Raw genomic sequence first — 19,612 nt, forward strand, 5'->3', positions numbered from 1 at the left:
AAAATTAAAAGTCAAAATAAGCATACACAAGTCATACTTACCTTCCATGTAGTCTACTCCTCAGTGTCTTTCTCCTGTCCCGCGTCCTGTTTGTTCACTGTGACCAAGGGAATTTTCCGTCCTCCATTTTGAAAATGGCCATTACCCATAACAGCTTTCTGGTCAGCACACAGTTAAACTGTACCATCGCCCACTTGAGCCATAGGGAAACATGGACATTACCTGGTACATCAGTTTTCCTCTCAGCTGTAACTGATAGCAACTGATATTTTACTGACAGCAACTGATATATTTCAGATCTGACAAAATGTTGTCAGAACTGAAAGGGATTATTGTCAGAAGAAAATGGTGAGCTTCTGAGAGGAACTGATGGCAAGATAACTCTGTAATGCTCATTTGAAGTTACCTCATGTGTTTATTTTAAATATTTTTACTCAGTACAGGTTCTCTTTAAAGAGAAACTCCAACCAAGAATTTAACTCTATCCCAATCAGTAGCTGATATCCCCTTTTACATGAGAAATCTATTATTTTCACAAACAGACCATCAGGGGGCACTGTATGACTGATATTGTGGTGAAACCCCTCCTACAAGAAGCTCTGAGGACCGTGGTACTCCTGGCAGTTTCCTGTCTTTGAACCTTGCTGCATTGTGGGAAATAGCTGTTTACAGCTGTTTCCAACTGCCAAAACAGCAAGCAGCAGCTACTTCACTTGCCAGCAGTAAAAATGTCACCATGTAATAAATGTCAGAATGTAAATCAGGGATTTAAAAGATTTTACAATGGGAAAACACTGACTAAATAATTTATACATAATTATTGTAGAAATTAAGCACTTTTTTAAATTACATTATTTTCACTGGAGTTCCTCTTTAAATTGGAAGCGGTGATGCTTATTTTTGCTTTCTCTTGCTCATGTCTTTCGCCCTATTCGTGGTTATTAATATTATTTGTATCTCGTCAACCTCTTCTATAGCACAATACGTAGTACAAAACAATATAGTGGGGAACATAGATGTTTACCATATGCACATGATTATGTGCATATGATAAAAAATATTTAAAAACTCTTTAAAAGGTAAGTAGAAAATGCTTGCCTTGATGCTATGCACAACTTATGCAGGGTAAACAAGTCTAATAAACACACTAATGACAACACATTTCATGGGTTACTGCCCTCTTCCTCAGGTCAGGTCAAATAGAATTGTCTTAGGACAGAGTAAGCCCCAGCTAGGAGTGTCTGCCACTTGTATATGACCTGAAGAAGCGAGTAGTGCCCCGTGAAATGCGTCATTAGTGTGTTAATTGAAGGACATGAAAAAAATGGATAATAAATAGAAGTACCATAGTAATGAAGTTGAGTTGAAGTTGTGAAGAAATGTGTAAATAAAATAAAATGGTTATAATACATTTTAAATAGAAAGTCCAGTACCAGGAGACAGGTGTGATGATCCGCTCAGCTGGCTGCACAGGCAGACAGCTGTTTGTCCATTCCTCTAGTCTGTGGGCTGCAGGTCTCTGGAACAGAGACCTGTCTTTCCATTGCAAGTTTCTGGTCTGTTCTCTTGCTGGGGAATTTGCATACATTCGTTATGCAAATCCCATACCTGCCTTCTTTGATGACTGGCACTATAAGAGCTTTATGTTTCCCAGAATGCTTTGCTGGACATTTCCCTTCCATGCTCAGTTCCTGATGGACACTGCTGGAGTGTCAGCCATTGCTATCTAGTATAGTTAATTCCTGGGGGTTGCTTTAGGCTCCCCTTCTAGCCCAGTCAGGTTGTATTATCTGTATTGCCTGTTCTGTCTTGTCTTGCCTGTTTGCCATTGTCCTGTCCCTATGGTGGTTGACAGGAAATGGTTCTGATCTCTGTTCTTGGAGTATAGCTGGTGCAGCGGTTGCTACCAGCTATCTCTTCTGTTCTGTCTTCTGGGATCGCGCCAGCTACTTTTTGCTAGCGCTGGGGATCCTTCTGTTCTGTCTCCTGGGATCGCGCTAGCTACTTTTTGCGAGCGCTGGGGATCCTTCTGTTCTGTCTTGTCTGTCGCGATTGCGCTGTCACCAGCGGCGGTTGATAGCGAATCGCTCTGTCTTGTTTAGATCGCACTAGCCGCTAGCGTTAGCGGCTGTGGATCTTTCTGATCTGTGTTCCTGCTTGGATCACACTTGCTCTGGCGGAAGAGCGGTGGATCCTTTCTGCCTAGTTCCTGTTTTTCGTGTGTCTGTCTTGTCCGCTACGCTTGCTGCAGGCTCGGTGAGGTAACCGTTAAGCAAGCGCTCGCGTCCTCTGTTTCATGTTTGTCTGTCAATGGTTAGTTAGGCGTGCTTGTCTCTATTGTGCTTATCACGTGGAGATCGCGCATAACCGCATGCACTGTTGCGAATGAGTGCGGTGTTCGCGGTTAGCTAGCGTTGTTATTTTCCGTATCTCCTTATTGTATTTGCTGTGCCTTTGCTACCCTCGTATTCTATTCTGATCTGCCTTGTGTCACGTCTGGCGATCGCACCTCTCGCGATCGCGTTCCTATTTCGTATCTGCTGTTGTGTGTGCGCGGTCGCAGGGTGGCGACTGGATTGGCGCACACATACAACCTATCCCTTTGCTCAATCTCATTCGCAATCGCCTCTCTTGCGATTGCGTTCTGCGCTTCGTACAATTCCTGTCTGGCACTTGTGGAGGTACAGAGGATTGGTTCCTCTGCACTCCCCAGCGCCATCTGCCGACAGGAATTTCCCTCTACAGGTGCGTAGCACCTTTTGCTGGGTGCCTGATACGCTTGTGGAGGATTTCCGCCGTGTCAGCGCACGCGTTGTGCGCTGATCACGGAGAAAGTTCCACAATCGTGACAACAGGCCAGTACATCAGGAGACGGGGCGGAGGCCATAGGAGGGCAGCAACCCAGCAGCAGGACCACTACCTCCGCAGGTGGAGCACTGCCAGAGCCCTTCAATATGAGCCCCCGAGGGCCGCAAATGTGCATGTGTCTGCTCCAACGGTCAGAAACTGACTCCATGAGTGGTATGAGGGCCCGACGTCCACAGGTGGAGGTTGTGTTTACAGGCCAGCACCGTGCAGGATGTTTGGCATTTGCCAGAGAACACCAAGATTGGCAAATTTGCCACTGGCGCCCCGTGCTCTTCATAGATGAAAGCAGGTTCATACTGAGCACATGTGACAGACGTGACAGAATCTGGAGACACTGTGGAAAAAAATTCTGTTCCCTGCAACATCCTCCAGCATGACTGGTTTGGTAGTGGGTCAGTAATGGTGTGGGGTGGCATTTCTTTGGGGAGCCGCACAGCCCTCCAAGTGCTCACCGGAGGTAGCCTGACTGCCATTAGGTACCAAGATGAGATCCTCAGACCCCTTGTGAGACCATAGGCTGGTGCGTTTGTCCCTGGGTTCCTCCTAATGGAAGGCCATGCTAGACCTCGTATGATTGGAGTGTGTCAGCAGTTCCTGCAAGCATTGATGCTCTATTGATAATTGTTGTGTGATTTTGTTGTCCGCACATTCAACTATGTAAAGAACAAATAATTTATAAGAATATTTCATTCAGATCTAGGATGTCTTATTTTTGTGCTCCCTTTATTTTTTGAGCATTGTATATGCATAGGCCCATACACGCTTGCACTTTTGATCACCTTTTTCCTGCTGTGTACTGGGTTTCCTGGTTGTGCTGTGTGGGGGTGGCATGGTTACCTAATGGATTGCAGCACTAAGGTACCAGGTTCAAATCTGGGCCACGACACTTTCTGTATAGAGCTTGCAAGTTCTCCTCTAGTAGTGATGATCAAGTAGATGCAAATAACTTCAGGTTGATGCACACTTATGCAAAATGAACCGATCAAATCCTGCTGAGGTAAAACTTGATTGGTTCATTTTCAAGCTGCATACATTTGCATAAAATTTGCATGCATGTGCTTCAACTCGAAGTTATTTGCATCTACTTGACCATCACTATCTTCTAGTTTGTGTGAGTTTCCTTCTGGCACAAGGGTTTCCTCCATCCTAAAAGACATAGAGAAAAGTTAACTGGCTTCCCCCAAAATTGAACAGTCTACAAAAGGGACACTAATCTATTGACTAGGGTAGGGATTAGATTGTGAGCTCCTCTGAGGGACCACTCACAAAAATAATTATGCATAATAATAATAATAAAAATAATAATAGAATTCATGTACGGTACTTCTCAGGGCTGGCAGGACAGAACTACATCTACTGATACAAATAAGACATTTCACATATTTTGTATTTCTTTTCCTGGCATTCAGCTTTGATGGGCGAGGGACTCAGCAGTAGTAAAGGGAATCTGTTATAAAGCAAGAGGCCCAAGTGTAAAGCAGCATAATGCCAAATAATACCCTATTTCTACATTGATTGCTTAAAAAATTCATGCATTAGGACTAGAAAAACTCACCTAGGACTAATCAATAAAAATATGATCAGTAAACAGAATATAGAATCACGCATTGGGTTTATAAGATTGCATTTGATATAAAGGCAGAAAGCAGGCAAATGTACTTTTTTTCTTTTAGGCGTTAGTGCAGCCTGTGCAGCCTGTAACGCTCCCCCAATGCACAGCAATGTAACACAAGTGGGCTGTTCACACAGCCCACGTTGCGTTACATGTAAAGCTGCACGTTCTGCCGAAAGTGCAGCATACTATAGCGTTACAGCGGCTTAAGCCGCGTTAGACTGTCTGCACATGCTCAGTAATGTTGGGGAGGAGCAGAGAGCGGCCAGGCACATGGCTAATTAATATTCACTGCACGTTGTGACGTGCAGTGTTTACTTCCTGGAGCGGCCGCTCTGTGCGGCGATTGGCCGGCGGGACCACGTGATGCCGCATGCGTCCAAGAGTACGCATCACGGCATCACGGACGCCAGAGTGAGCTGCACAACGCGGCTCACTCTGACGTCCACATCGAAGAGCACCAGGCCTTGCGTTAGGTGCACGTTATGCGACCTTAACGTGGCACCTAACGCAACGTCTTAGTGTGCAAGTAGCCTCAACCTCTTGAGGACCGCGGTGTTAAACCTCCCTAGTGACCAGGCCATTTTTTACTAATAGGGCCACTGCAGCTTTAAGGCCTTGCTGCAGGGTCGTACAACTCAGCACACAAGTGATTTCACCCCCCTTCTGCCCACCAACAGAGCTTTCTGTTGGTGGGCTGTGATCGCTCCCCCAATGTTTATTTATTTTTTTATTAATAAATGTCTATTTTTTTTTATTTTTATACCTCCCTCCCCCTGCCAGTCAATCAGTGCGATCGGCTGTCATAGGCTACAGCCTATGACAGCGGATCGCTATAGTGCCTCCTGGGGGTGGGGTGCAGTCATGCCGGACGACTGTCCCCAGTGCAACGCTGCCGTACATCGCAGCACTGTACATAGTAAATAGACGGCGCAGAGATGGGTGCCCGATGTCCTGCAAAGCCCCGCCCCAGGACTTCACGCCAATTGGCGTGTAGTGGTCCTGGGTAGAGATGTTGCGAACGGGTCCCGAACCGTTCGCCGTCGAACATCTCAAAATCTGTGGGCCTTCTATTACCCCCGGGTCGCAATGACCCGGAGTAGTACGCCTGCGCTGCCCGGCGGAGCGCGTCCTAGATCGCGCTCCGGTTGCCGGGCACTTTCTGCGCATGTGCGTGACGTGAGCCCGGCGAACGGCTCGGGCCATCTCTAGTCCTGGGGCTGCCACACTGCTGACGCCAATCGCGGAGCAGTCGTTTAGCAGTAGATGCCATCTTCACTTTCTTCGATTGCTTCCCACCATCTTGGCTATTTTGCTTGCGTACATGCAAAAAAGAGGTGCCCGGAAATTTGGGTACCGGAAATAGCCGCTAGTAGACTATCGGTAAATTTACCAGTGTTCTACTATTTTGCAGTGCTAATTCAATTTGTAAAATATTGGTAAATGTTAAAGTGGTATGAAAGTCAGCATTTCCTCTTTACTCTAAAAAATTGTTTACAGCATAAAATCTACTGCCACAAAAAATTGTAGCAGAACACCATTGAAACACTTTGTTCAGTGAAAAGCTAATTGGTTCAGGGGGAAGCTTCTGGTTGCATCCGAAGAGGTGACAACATTATGTTTTGTTTACATTCCTTTGTCAGATACATTTGGCAAACATTTGGAAACTGAGCTGTACTTAGCTGAGAAGTGATCACTAGATAGATTTTAATATATAAATACAATGGCAGCTTTTAGAGCAGGTAAACTGTACATATAAGATGCACATTTTCTCCCCCAAAAAATGTTGACCTGCTGCGCTGTCCAGGACTTCCTGCATTATTCCCCACTGTATGGCTCTCCCTACCCCGTGTACAACTAGCAGTATCGGCAGCATGACCTCTTCTCTCCCGAACTCCGCTTCTAGTGCCGGCTTCTGCTGATGACGTGATCAGCGGAAGTTGGCACTAGAGGGGCGGTGAAGGAGAGGAGAAGTCTGTGATCGCTGCTGGAGCTGTGGATTAGGTGAGCCAAGGTGCCGATTCGGCTTAGTTATACATGGGATAGCGGGAGTCACTCGGGAGGGGGGGAGCCAGAGAGACACTGGGACAGAAGGGGACACACTGCCGACAGAGGGGGACATAGGAGGACACAATAATTGGGGGAGAACATCTACAAGACTCTCTTGGACCACAGATGCACCAGGTTTAGTATTTATTTTTTCCTGGTTTTTGCTCTCTAAACCTACAGTAGATGCTTCTTATTTGCCGAAAAATACAGTATTTGATTTGTTTGTTTTTCACCAAATAAAAGAAAGTAACTGCACAATATTATTTCTAAATATGTTGTTTTTAGCACACTGTTTCATGTATTAGTTGTTTACTACTTTTCACTTTTAAAAACAAAATCCTGTTGTTTTATTTTTCTATTGATCCGTGTTTGTTTTCCCTTCGTTTTTACGTGTGGACTTTTGATGCTGTGTACACCAGAACAATGCTTTATGTGCTATTAGAGTGCAGGTCCTGGCTGGATATCCAGCTTCCATTAGCCCCGCTTTCAGAACAAGGCTTCCCATACTGTACTTTACAGAGTCATTTATATAAATTACAGGGATAGAGCGCCGCGGTAAATCTCCAGCTTGATTCTCCCATTACCGAGCCCAAGCATATTACCGCAAGGTCACATTTACTTGTTATAAGTGAAAAATATTGTGTTTAGCCTGAGCATTTAAATTTATGTTTGCAATTTCTGCAGGCAGCGGCTCCACTGAAGAGTTCTTTCGTCTCATGCATCGCCAGTTCACCGATAGAGAGTGGCACTCCATCAAGGGCATGGACGGCAGCTGGGCTCAGCTAGACATGTTCTACAGGCACTGGGTAAATCACGACCTCTAGACTAGATGGTGAAGTCCTACCTCTCACGTATAGGTACCGTGTTTCCCAGAAAATAGCACACTGTCTTATATTAATTTTACCTTCAAAAAATGTGCTGGGGCTTATTTTCCGGGGAGGGTTTATATTTGAGGGGTTTAAAATCTTACGCTATGCTAGTGCAGTGTTCTCCCCAGAAATGTTTTCCAGCCGGGTGGCATGAAAAAATAGCTGGGTGGGGCAAGAGGAGAGAATGCAGGGCCCGGTGCTTCTGTGAGCATCTCTGCTTATAGCATAGGAGGAGGTGAGCCGATGACAGCCGGGTGGTCACCAAAACTAGCCGGGTGGAGCACCCGGCTAAAAGAGCCTGGGGAGAACACTAGTGTATGGGGAGGTGTGCAGTCTCTAACCACACCTTCCTTAGGGCTGCGCCCCCTCCGTTCACCTGTAAACCGCTCCAGTATTTTGCATTGATTATGATGAGAGGGGAGCGCGGTCACGAAGCTGACCCAGCATACAGCGCATGTGTGGTGACCGGGTCAAAGGGCACCAACCATTTTGGGATACTGGAGCCGTTTACAGGTGAAAGGAGGGGGACGCAGCTACAAGGGAGGTGCGGTTACAGACTGCACACTTCCCCATACACTAACATAGCGTACGGTTTTCTACTGCTAAAGAGCTAGGGCTTATTTTTGGGTGAGAGCTTATATTTCAGGCATTAATTCAAGCATGCTTGAAATATAAGCTAAGGTTTATTTTCGGGGGAGGGCTTATTTCCGGGGAAACACAGTAGCTCATAGGGGGTTGCTTCACTAACAGAAATAGCCCTAGTAACCTCCTGTAGTAGCAAAGAAAAGATTCTCATATTTTTATTTTCTGTTATATAGCGTTATTTATAACATTGCATCACACTGTCATATTTGCAATTTAGAAGCCAAACTCTGTATTTTGAGCAGAGCTAATGACCCTTTGAACGTTCCTGCTGTAAAACCTTATCTGAAGCTCTCTCTCACTGTTTCTTGGCTGTTTAAGCTATTTAGAAAACAGGACTGAGTTCCACCAAGTTGGGCGAATAGCTCTGCGAAACGGTTTTCCATAAATAACAACTCAATTGTTTTAACTCTTCCTGTCCTTGAAAACAATATAAAGGCTTGTACAGACGTCTAACATGCACACAATATAAAGGCTTGTACAGACGTCTAACATGCACACGATCAACCTGACGAGCCACACAACCTATATGTCCACACGCTTAGACAGCTAAACAACCAACTCAATTAACATACTGAGCACGCAAGAGGAATGACAGACTACACATTCAAAACAAGTAGAAGTCTTTTAAACAACTTGTACACCAACTGCATAATATCAGACCAACATAGATCCAACAGTTGGATCGGGCAAACCGTGTGTTATCAGTCGCTCGTCAAGTTGTTTGCACACGTACACATGCCTGATTATCATCCAACGGACTAAAGTCAGATGATGATCAGGCTGCAGGTTGGTACTTGGCTTAAGACTCATTTCTTTGCTTCTAATTTTCTATTTCTTAGCTGTACTACACATTCAATTCATTATCACATAAGTTTATTATCCCTTCAGATTTGCTTAAATTACTGTTTCTACATTGACTTTCCATTGGTCTGGACTGCCTTCTGTAGTTCTGATTTAGATCTTTTAGTTATTTCTACATTTGTTGCAGAGTTAGTCTCACGGACTGGTGGGCCCTTCCCACGAAGGGCGTCTGTGACTTCTAACAGATATCTCCTCTGCAGATTGCTTCAGTATCACTGAAAACATGTTGCCGCATTGGCAGCTGGCAATATCCCCACCAAGCAGCGTCATGTTTCATGAAGGAACATATGTTTCTTACTGAGGGGAAATCGGAGGTTGATGTAGCACTTATACCGACCACGTAATGCTCAGCCACTGTTTATTCTTTTAACATTTTGCTGACAAAACACAATGAATTAATGATTTGAAGAAGTGCGACATTCATAAGGATGACTGAGCAGATGTGTGTGGATTTTGATGTTGTGGGAACGCTGGAGTAAATAATGTATGGAACGATCCTTGAAGAGTCTGCGCTTCTCTTTCCAGACCCTAAAAGAAAGCTTTATAAAAGCCATAGGCGTCGGCCTAGGATTTAACCTGCAGCGCATTGAGTTTGAGGTGTCACCACTAAAGATGGAAGTTGGAAAGGTCTACTCAGAGACCAAGATGTACCTAGACGAGGAGCCTGAACAGTGGACTTTCCAGGTAAGACTGTGCTTGTTGCAGCTTTCAATATAGAGTAAACATTTAGCCAAACTAAAATGGCTGTGTTTCGTGACACAGAAGGAAGTCAGTAAAGCAGTAAGGGCCACCTGTGTTGACTCATTGCTTACTGTCTTACTTATGCCCAAGACGCGGCTTTGGTGTCTTATCTGGCTAGTGTTCATTAGTGCTGATGTCCACTCTGCATTGTGTTGTTTGAATTAGTACTGTTTACTGTGGAACTTGCCCTATGGAATGGTTCTTATAATGATTTGAATGAAGTGGATGGATCCTCTATATCACAGGCAGTGTTCTCCCCAGGGCCATTTAGGTGGGCGGGCCGCCCGGCTGTTTTGAATCCCCGCCCGGGTGCTATCCAAGCTCTGCCCACATGTACACAGGACTGCTCTGCCATTGCGTTATGTGCTGCCCTCCACTTGCTTGTACAGTGCTGGTCTCCCTCTACATAGCCATCCTTAGTTCCGGCTATGCTGCCTGTCCGTATAATCAGACCTCCAGATCATCGGCAGCCCGCAGGGATGAGAGAGGGGAACGATGTGCAGTGACGTGCCATAGACTTCATATACCGGTCACGTTCTGTATTTGAAGTTTATGGCACGTCACCGCACATCGTTCCCCTCTCTCATCCCTGCGGGCTGCCGATGATCTGGAGGTCTGATTATACGGACGGGCAGCGTAGCCGGAACTAAGGATGGCTATGTAGAGGGAGACCAGCACTGTACAAGCGAGCGGAGGGCAGCTCATATCAACACAATGGCAGAGCAGTCCTCTTCCTGTCACGTGATGCCAAGCCACTGCCTTCTGTGCCCGTGGATCCACCACTTCACAACCATGCGATGCCAACATGGGGAAGAAAAGAGACTGCACTTGGGCTGAGGCTGTCCACCTGGTAAGTGCCACTTCCTCCCTCCCTCCCTCCCAGCAGGCCGCTGCATAGCTGGACATGGGCTTTGTTTTCATGCCAGTTTTGGGCTGCAGACAGTGTAAGAAGCCAGAGGCTCTCTTCTGCATACATGATGCACCATGTCACGTAGCCTGCACTTCATTCATGGATTCTGGTACAGACATACGCACAACACTTGGGAATAATGTATGACCAGTCAGTACATACCTTAATTATGCAAGCACACATGGTGCAAAACTATTTTTGTCTGGCCAGCAAGACTCTATCTCATTATGTTCACCTGCATCATTTGGAAATTATTATTCATTTACATAGCACTGGCCTTACTGAGTACACTGCATTAATTACTGTACATCAAACAATTACCTGAAAGTATTGCACTTCAAGGTGGGAGTGCTATTTGCTTATGCTATGTTACAGATAAGCACTTAGTTTGACTGAACGCTTGGTTTTTTTTTGGGTGGGGGGGTTACCTTTGCCTTGGGGCCCCCGCTTCTCTTAAACTGGCCCTGTGTGTGGGTGCCAGTGCAGCCAACTAAACTGCAAATGGGTAACCGTGAGACTGGCTTCACTTCATACGAATCCTACTGCTAGATGGCGCTTAAGCTGGCTAGTACACTTTGCTACTATTCGTCATATCCATCTTTCTTGAAGATCATTTCACCTGCTTCTTGCTGCTGGTGTTGAGGGGTATTGCAGATAGTGTACAGGGGCCAGTTCCATACTAATTTAGTATAATTCAAGAAAAAAGAGACTAGCTTGGCAAGCACTTCAGGATAAAAACTGTCACCACTTTATTCACACATTAATGGGCTTCAAAGTCACTGCTGTGCTTCCAGCACCTTGTGACGATACATTCTGATCTTCAGACCATACAATTCAAAACATGCCCATATTTCAGCGTCAGCATAAGCAAAACAGATTGCAAAGCACATGACATGCAGGGAGCGTAGACTTTTGAAGTGCAGGCTATACTTTCGTGACCCCTGTGGTGGCAGATGTGGATCTGGATGGAAGCACCGATGCTCAGGGATTCTCCAGGGTGACTGCCCTTACAGCCGTTTCGCCCTAGCTATCCGTGGGCCTCATCAGAGGGGCGGTGTCGCTCTATCTGGGTCCCGGTGTTAAGTTGGCTCCTACGTCCGGTGTCGGCGCATCGTGGGTTGCTGGTGTATTATGTCGGCGCCTTCCGCCTTTATGGCGTCATGCCGCACACGCTCACCTCCTCCTTTCTGCCCACGTCATTCCGCCAAATGTGTGCATTCCACGGCTGCAAAGCAACCGTACCGTGCCAGCGTGCGGAAAGACAAACTTGCGCCTACTGCCATCTTGTGGCCAAGATGCTAACTGCATCTTGAAAAAAGGAAAAAAATGCCAATCAGAGCCTCAGTGCTTCCACCAGCCAGATCCAGGAAGAAAGAGCGTGGAAACCAAAGTGGCAAGAGAGGTACAAAAAAGTCCTTATTTAAACTACCACTATTTTAACACTTATCATCTACTCATTCAAAAGGTATTTACTGTAAGAAAACAACTCTTTTATCAACTAGCGCATCTTATTCAAAATTCTCCATATTCCATTATAATTCATCAATTTCCACTTTTATTCAATAAATATGGATTAATTTAAGGTTAATATTTAGGTTACACTTGATACCAGGTATAAAAAGTGGATAGCATGATAAACGACTAAAAATCAAGCCATGATTAAATAGAGGCCAAAACATCATATCCAACATTATTCACTTCATTAATCTTCAAAACCAAGATTAACTAAACAGGAAGGGAAGAAGAAGAAAAAGAGGGGTTCTAATATTATGGGGAAAGGGGAAGGGAAGGAGGAGGACTGGGGGAGGGAGGGGAGGGAACCTGTACCTCAATGAGTATCTCCACATCATCGATTATGAATTCAAATTAGAACCTATTACAGAAAACACGTCAAGTCGTTCCGCTCATTGAGTCCAAGAGGACCTAGAGCTTCAGTTATGCTAATCAACCATGCCTCTCTTTGTAACAAAACATTTTCCCTATCCCCCCTCTACTATTGAGGGGAATATGTAATAAACCTAAACCTCTCATCTCCGAGGTCCTCCCTCCATGGAACTCATTCATATGTTCAATTAGTCGTGGACACCCTTCTTTTGAACTAACCGACTTGACGTGTTCTCTAATTCGTCTCCGTAAATTACGGGTAGTCATACCTATATAGTATCGATTACAACTACATAAAATCGCGTAGACCACAAATTCAGTTCTACATGTAATCAGGGTCTTAATTTTCCAATCAATAGGGCCTAACCGTACCCTGTCACATCTTGCCATGTTTGGACAAGCCACACAATGGCCACATGGCCTAGAACCTTTATATCTCATATTATCTAACCAAGTGCCCTGACCAATGTTCCGAAATTCACTCTGTGTAATTCTACTTCCGATTGTTTCACACCTCCTAAATGTAATCAAGGGACTCTGTTTTTTATCTTGGGAAATCTCTCTATCATCTTTCAAAATTGGCCAATGTCTCAAAATAATCTCTTTAATTCTTTTATGCATAGGGTTGAAATCAAATACAAACGGAAATCTGTCTCTATTCTTTTTCCTTGTCTTATAATTGAGCAATCCTGATCGATCCAATTTGGAAGCTTTCTCAAATGCCTGCTGAATGTTGAACTCCTGATAGCCTCGGGCTAAGAGTCTCGCTTTTAACTCCATAGCTTGTTCTACAAAATTAGAGTACTCTGAATTATTCCTACGTAACCTTACAAACTGGCTATACGGAATAGCCTCTATTGTGTGTCTTGAATGGTAACTCTCTCCATGTAGAACTGAATTAGTGGCCGTCGGCTTTCTAAATCCCTCCGTCACCACTTTGTGATTCTCAACAACCAGTCGTAAATCCAAAAAGGTGATTTCGTGTCCTCCCCATTCACTTGTGAAAGACAAATCAAATGCATTATCTTGAATAAATTCTACGAACTCTATAAACTTTTCCCTGGTCGATCCCCAGACGACCAAAATGTCATCCACATACCTCTTCCACACCCCCATATATTGTCTGAATGGATTTCGGGAACTGTATATATATATTCTTCTTCCCATAGGGAAAGGTACAGATTTGCGAGGACAGGGGCCACAGGGGTCCCCATCGCTGTCCCCGTCACTTGCTGAAACCACTCCCCCCCAAATTTAAAGGCATTAGAACTCAATACCCATTTGAGACATTCTCCTATAAAGGAGACATAACCACAATCTTTATGTTTTCGTCTTAAAATTTCTTCAACTGCCATAACTCCTTTCTCCTGTGGGATGCTACCATATAAATTCACAACATCAATACTAGCCAACCTATACTCATCGCTCAACTCCCACTCTTCTACTAATTTTAATACTGCAGTTGAATCCTTCAAATAAGAGGGAATTTCCTCTAAGAAGGGTCTGAGGGTGTGGTCGAGGAACTTGGAAAGGGGCTCAGTCACTGAGCCCCTTCCAGACACAATCGGTCGTCCCGGGGGATCGACCAGGGATTTGTGGATTTTTGGCAAGAAATACCACACGGGATGCTGTGGGTATTCCACAAACAATTGTTCACCTAACTTTTGACTCAAGAAATTTCTAGAAACACCTTTTCTAAGTAAAGTGCGCAGGTCATCCTGGAACCTCTTTGTAGGATTAGTTTTTAATTTCAAATAGGAATCCTTATCTAGCAATTGACGATGGGCCTCTTTAACATAATATTCCCGGCTCATAGCCACTATGTTCCCCCCCTTATCTGCTTTTTTGATAATAAGGTCCTGTCTGGATTTTAACCATTTTAATGCTTTTACTTCTTTCTCATTTAAATTTGATGAAATTCCAGGATAGATCTGTGCCTTCACATCTCTTAACACTGCTTCCTGGAAAATATCGACTGGGGACCCTGGTGGAAGAGGGAAAGGAGTTTTTGATTTAATATGGAAAGGTTCCCTTTCCTCTTCATTATCTTCCTCTGACTTAGAGGTCATACTAATATCCCCTCTGTCCGTTTCTTCAAGCAGATCACAAAGATCCTTCAATGCGGCTGAGTCACTTTCTTGTAATTTTAGAGTAAATCCCAAATTTCTCGAGATGCCATAACCTAACGGGTTAGGAAGTGTACTCGCAGATTCTCGCTGTGTTTTGTTAAACACCCGATCAATCTGGATTTTCCTTGTTGCTTTATATAAGTCCACTTCAAATTTGTGGAAATCGAATTCTTGAGTGAGTCCAAAATTTAAACCTTTTCCCAAGAGTTCAATACAATCTTGCGGTAATTCGACCCCTGTTAGATTCACAACTGTCAATTTTTCATCTTTATTACCAACAGAGTCCACTAACTGATTACTGTCATTAACTTTGGGGGTGTCTTTATTATCTAAATCATTATTTAATTCCTCTTGTGCTGGGATAACCCTTTCCAAGAAACTTGTTTCAGTATCCCTGCCTGAGGATTCTGGTCCGTCTCTCCTCCTCTTTCTCCTCCCCCGTCTCCTCCTCTCTTTGGGCGCTTCCCTTTTTTTTTATTATTATTATTTGGATTATTCTGTTTATTTTTTTGTAGCCCCATCACCCTCTTTCTCATCTGGACTATCTGATCCTGACCCTGAGGTCCAGTGGTCCCGCTTTTTAGATTTTTTGGGGAAACGTTTTCTCCAAGGACGTCCCTGGAAGCCTCTATTCCCTGTTCCCCATTGAAAAACTCTCCCTTTCTGAAAGTCATCCTGATCTCTTAGAAACTTCCGTAGCTTTCTATCTTTGGTTTCTTTTTGTATTGTGGCACCCTTCAAATCAATTTTTGTCATCAATGATTTGTAGTCGTCATCATGCATAAGATCTTTCAATTGTCCTTGCAACTCTGCAATTTCACTTTTCACCTTCTTATGCTCTATTTTGGTGCGTTCTTGTACTATATTCATTAAAATGTTTGCATGAGATATATGAGCTCCACGCCACTTCTCCATGAATACTGGATCATCCTGGTATTCCAGTGGTTCCTGATAGTTACGGAAACCTCTGGAAGCATAACCTTTATCATCATACTGTTCAAACGATGCGATAGACCAAAAAAGCTTGATTTCTTTTTCAGTTGCTCTTGCCAACTTAAATTCCAGTCTTTCCAACACTACATCTCTTCCATCTACTGCCAGGTCATCCACAAAAAAATCTTTCCATTGATCTCTTCCTGCCTGCACTGCCTCCATTTCATTCATATCCATCTGACAAAAGTCAAAACTTAGATCATGCTCAACCACTTCCGTCATGTTATCTTCCTCTGTCTCCCCTGAGATAGAAGTCGCCATTGCAAGCAATAAATATACAAAAAGGGGAAAAGTGGGGACAACAGAGGTGCTTCTGCTGTTTGATTTAGTGACTCAATCCTAGTGCCACTTCCAAGGAAAACAAGTTTCCAAAACTCAAGAAAAAAGAGACTAGCTTGGCAAGCACTTCAGGATAAAAACTGTCACCACTTTATTCACACATTAATGGGCTTCAAAGTCACTGCTGTGCTTCCAGCACCTTGTGACGATACATTCTGATCTTCAGACCATACAATTCAAAACATGCCCATATTTCAGCGTCAGCATAAGCAAAACAGATTGCAAAGCACATGACATGCAGGGAGCGTAGACTTTTGCAGTGCAGGCTATACTTGCGTGACCCCTGTGGTGGCAGATGTGGATCTGGATGGAAGCACCGATGCTCAGGGATTCTCCAGGGTGACTGCCCTTACAGCCGTTTCGCCCTAGCTATCCGTGGGCCTCATCAGAGGGGCGGTGTCGCCCTATCTGGGTCCCGGTGTTAAGTTGGCTCCTCCGGCTCCTACGTCCGGTGTCGGCGCATCGTGGGTTGCTGGTGTATCATGTCGGCGTCTTCCGCCTTTATGGCGTCATGCCGCACACGCTCACCTCCTCCTTTCTGCCCACGTCATTCCGCCAAATGTGTGCATTCCACGGCTGCAAAGCAACCGTACCGTGCCAGCGTGCGGAAAGACAAACTTGCGCCTACTGCCATCTTGTGGCCAAGATGCTAACTGCATCTTGAAAAAAGGAAAAAAATGCTAATCAGAGCCTCAGTGCTTCCACCAGCCAGATCCAGGAAGAAAGAGCGTGGAAACCAAAGTGGCAAGAGAGGTACAAAAAAGTCCTTATTTAAACTACCACCATTTTAACACTTATCATCTACTCATTCAAAAGGTATTTACTGTAAGAAAACAACTCTTTTATCAACTAGCGCATCTTATTCAAAATTCTCCATATTCCATTATAATTCATCAATTTCCACTTTTAATTTAATTCCACTAATTTAGTATAATACTGACCCCTGTACATTATCTGCAATACCCATCGACCCCAGCAGCAAATAACATTCATATGAAATAGAATATATGTGAAATGCCCCCCCCCCCAAAAAAAAAAAAAAATAACCCCCACGCATGCACAAATACCTTTATGAAATGCTGTAGATGTGATATACTTGGACTTTGCAAAGGCCTTCGACACTGTTCCCCACAAACGTCTGGTGCAAAAGTTGAGAATGCAAGGACTGGGGAAGAGTCTGTGTGCATGGATAGGGAACTGGCTAATGGACAGAAAACAAAGAGTTGTGGTCAATGGATCGTACTCAAAATGGGAGACTGTTAGCAGTGGGGTCCCACAGGGGTCTGTACTGGGTCCAGTGCTCTTCAATTTATTTATTAATGACCTAGTAGATGCAGTAGTGAGCAATGTTGCTATTTTTGCAGATGATACAAAATTGTGCAGAATCATCAACTCTCAGGAAGATAGTGTCATATTGCAACAGGATCTGGATAGGATGGCTATATGGGCACATACATGGCAGATGAAATTCAATGTTGAAAAATGTAAAGTCATGCATTTTGGTCATACCAATGGTCTAGCACCATACAAAATAAATGGGATACAGTTGGGGACATCAAACTTGGAGAAGGACTTAGGAGTACTCATCGACAACAAGTTAAATAATCGTACTCAATGCCAAGCTGCTGCAGCTAAAGCTAACAACATTTTGGAATGCATTAAAAGGGAAATAAAAACTCGAGATGCTAGCATAATATTGCCCCTGTGTAACTCTCTAGTAAGGCCACATCTGGAATATGGAATTCAATTCTGGGCACCACATTACAAAAAAAGATATTGCAGTTTTAGAGCAGGTGCAGAGACGAGCAACAAAATTGATACGTGGGATGGAAGGTCTCGCTTACCAAGAAAGGTTAGATAAACTGGGTTTATTTAGTCTAGAGAAAAGACGCCTTAAAAGGAGATCTAATTAACATGTATAAATACATCAGAGGGCAATATAATAGCTTGGCGGATGAGCTTTTTGTCCCTAGGCCTTCTCAAAGGACTAGAGGACATGATCTGCGCATGGAGGAAAAACGTTTTAGCCATTTATTTAGGAAAGGGTTCTTTACAGTAAGAGTGATTAAGATGTGGAATGCATTGCCACAGGAAGTAGTTATGGCAAACTCAATACCTGCATTTAAAGGGTGCTTTCCTTGCGTTGAAAGACATCCATGGCTACAACTACTAGGTAATGCCTAATGATGTTGATCCAGGGATTTTATCTGATTGCCATCTGGAGTCGGGAAGGAATTTTTCCCTTTTGGGGCTAATTGGACCAAGCCTTGTAAGGGTTTTTTCGCCTTCCTCTGGATCAACAGGGATATGTGAGGGAGCAAGCTGAAGTTGTACTTTGTACTGGTTGAACTCGATGGACGTATGTCTTTTTTTAACCAAAATAACTATGTAACTATGAAATCAAACCCCACCCGGCTACTTTTTCATGCCACCCGGCTGGAAAAAAAATTCTGGGGAGAACACTGACTTCTCAATGAAAAGTCTGTGCCCAGCCCCATAACAGTCTGAGACTCAGACTGTTATGGGGCTGGGCACAGACTTTTCATTGAGAAGGCTGCCATGACAGTTAGTGGTTCCTGACCAGGTACAATGCATACATTATGCCTGGATGGTCTGTGACAAAGCATTGGTATAAGGAAGGCTGCAGGAGATCCGAGGGTGAGGGGAGCCTATAAATACCCCAGAGGCGTGTTACGGCCTATGTGACTCAGGCCCACCGCTGTTGGTGAGTGTCGACCTCACAGGGTGAATCTGGTGGAGGTGTAGAGTACAGTAGAAGCAGAGCGCTGCTCTGATCTTGATAGTGCATGAAAGAAGAACAGCTCATTCTTAATACAGAAGCGCACCTTAAGAGACTGTGCTAATTGACCAAGCGCGAACTTGTGGAAATCCTGTCTGGAATTTATTCTATATACATATATTGACTATATTAGTAGCAAGTTTGATCACATTGATCTAGGAGGTTTATAGGGAATTTCATATCCCTTATAGGTGATTTACATTACTCCTGTGGAGCTTTAGCGCTGTGTTATTGGTGTAGAATTTGTTCTACCTGATGGACCACACCTTTCCTGATTCAGACCCATCAATCCATTTGAGCTGTGTCAAAAATGTGTGAGGACCTCAGCCCTCGAAGGACCGATTTGACATCCCTGTTCTATATAAAGGGATTTGTGTATGTTGTAATACACTTACAGAGATTTAAATTCATACTACATGCCTCTGAAGAAATGTTCTTTGATGGTCACGAAACGCGCGTCAGGCGTGGTTAACCAGGTAGTGCTCTTGCCTTGTAGCACTGGAGCCTGTCTTTAAATCCTGGCCTGGACCACTAGTTTCCTCCATACTCCATAACATTTTTTTTTCACATTTCTTTTGAATTCGAGATTTACAATTAATTTTTCTGATTGATTGTAACAAAATCGGACCAATGTGCAACACTTGTAACATTTTCCCCAATTATGAAAAAAAATGACTGAAAACTTGCTTGCTTGTGTCTCTACATTACGAAGTTGTCAATTTACCTCACACTATACAATCTTGCAAAAAAATAAATAAATAAATAAATAAAAAGTGATCAGAAATTTCCGCCACTCTCCAATTGAGTAAAAACCCCAAAAAAAGGAAATCTGATTTGGAACTTTCACTCAAAGAAAAAAAGCCTTGAATTGTTCTGTAGAAACGATAATAATTTATTGTATTGTGTGTGTGT

At 44.0% G+C, this 19,612-nt stretch overlaps 1 protein-coding gene across 1 annotated transcript in view; it reads left to right on the plus strand.

Moving 5' to 3' along the window:
- AASDHPPT (aminoadipate-semialdehyde dehydrogenase-phosphopantetheinyl transferase) overlaps positions 1 to 19,612 on the plus strand; it is a 72,588-nt gene that overhangs the window by 44,297 nt on the left and 8,679 nt on the right. Inside the window, exons 3-4 of the mRNA XM_068264969.1 lie at positions 7,214 to 7,335; positions 9,430 to 9,588. Of these exons, the coding sequence (XP_068121070.1) occupies positions 7,214 to 7,335; positions 9,430 to 9,588 (281 nt within the window). The remainder of the gene's footprint in view (positions 1 to 7,213; positions 7,336 to 9,429; positions 9,589 to 19,612) is intronic.

Source organism: Hyperolius riggenbachi, chromosome 2, assembly GCF_040937935.1.
Source record: "Hyperolius riggenbachi isolate aHypRig1 chromosome 2, aHypRig1.pri, whole genome shotgun sequence".
NCBI classification, from domain to species: domain Eukaryota; kingdom Metazoa; phylum Chordata; class Amphibia; order Anura; family Hyperoliidae; genus Hyperolius; species Hyperolius riggenbachi.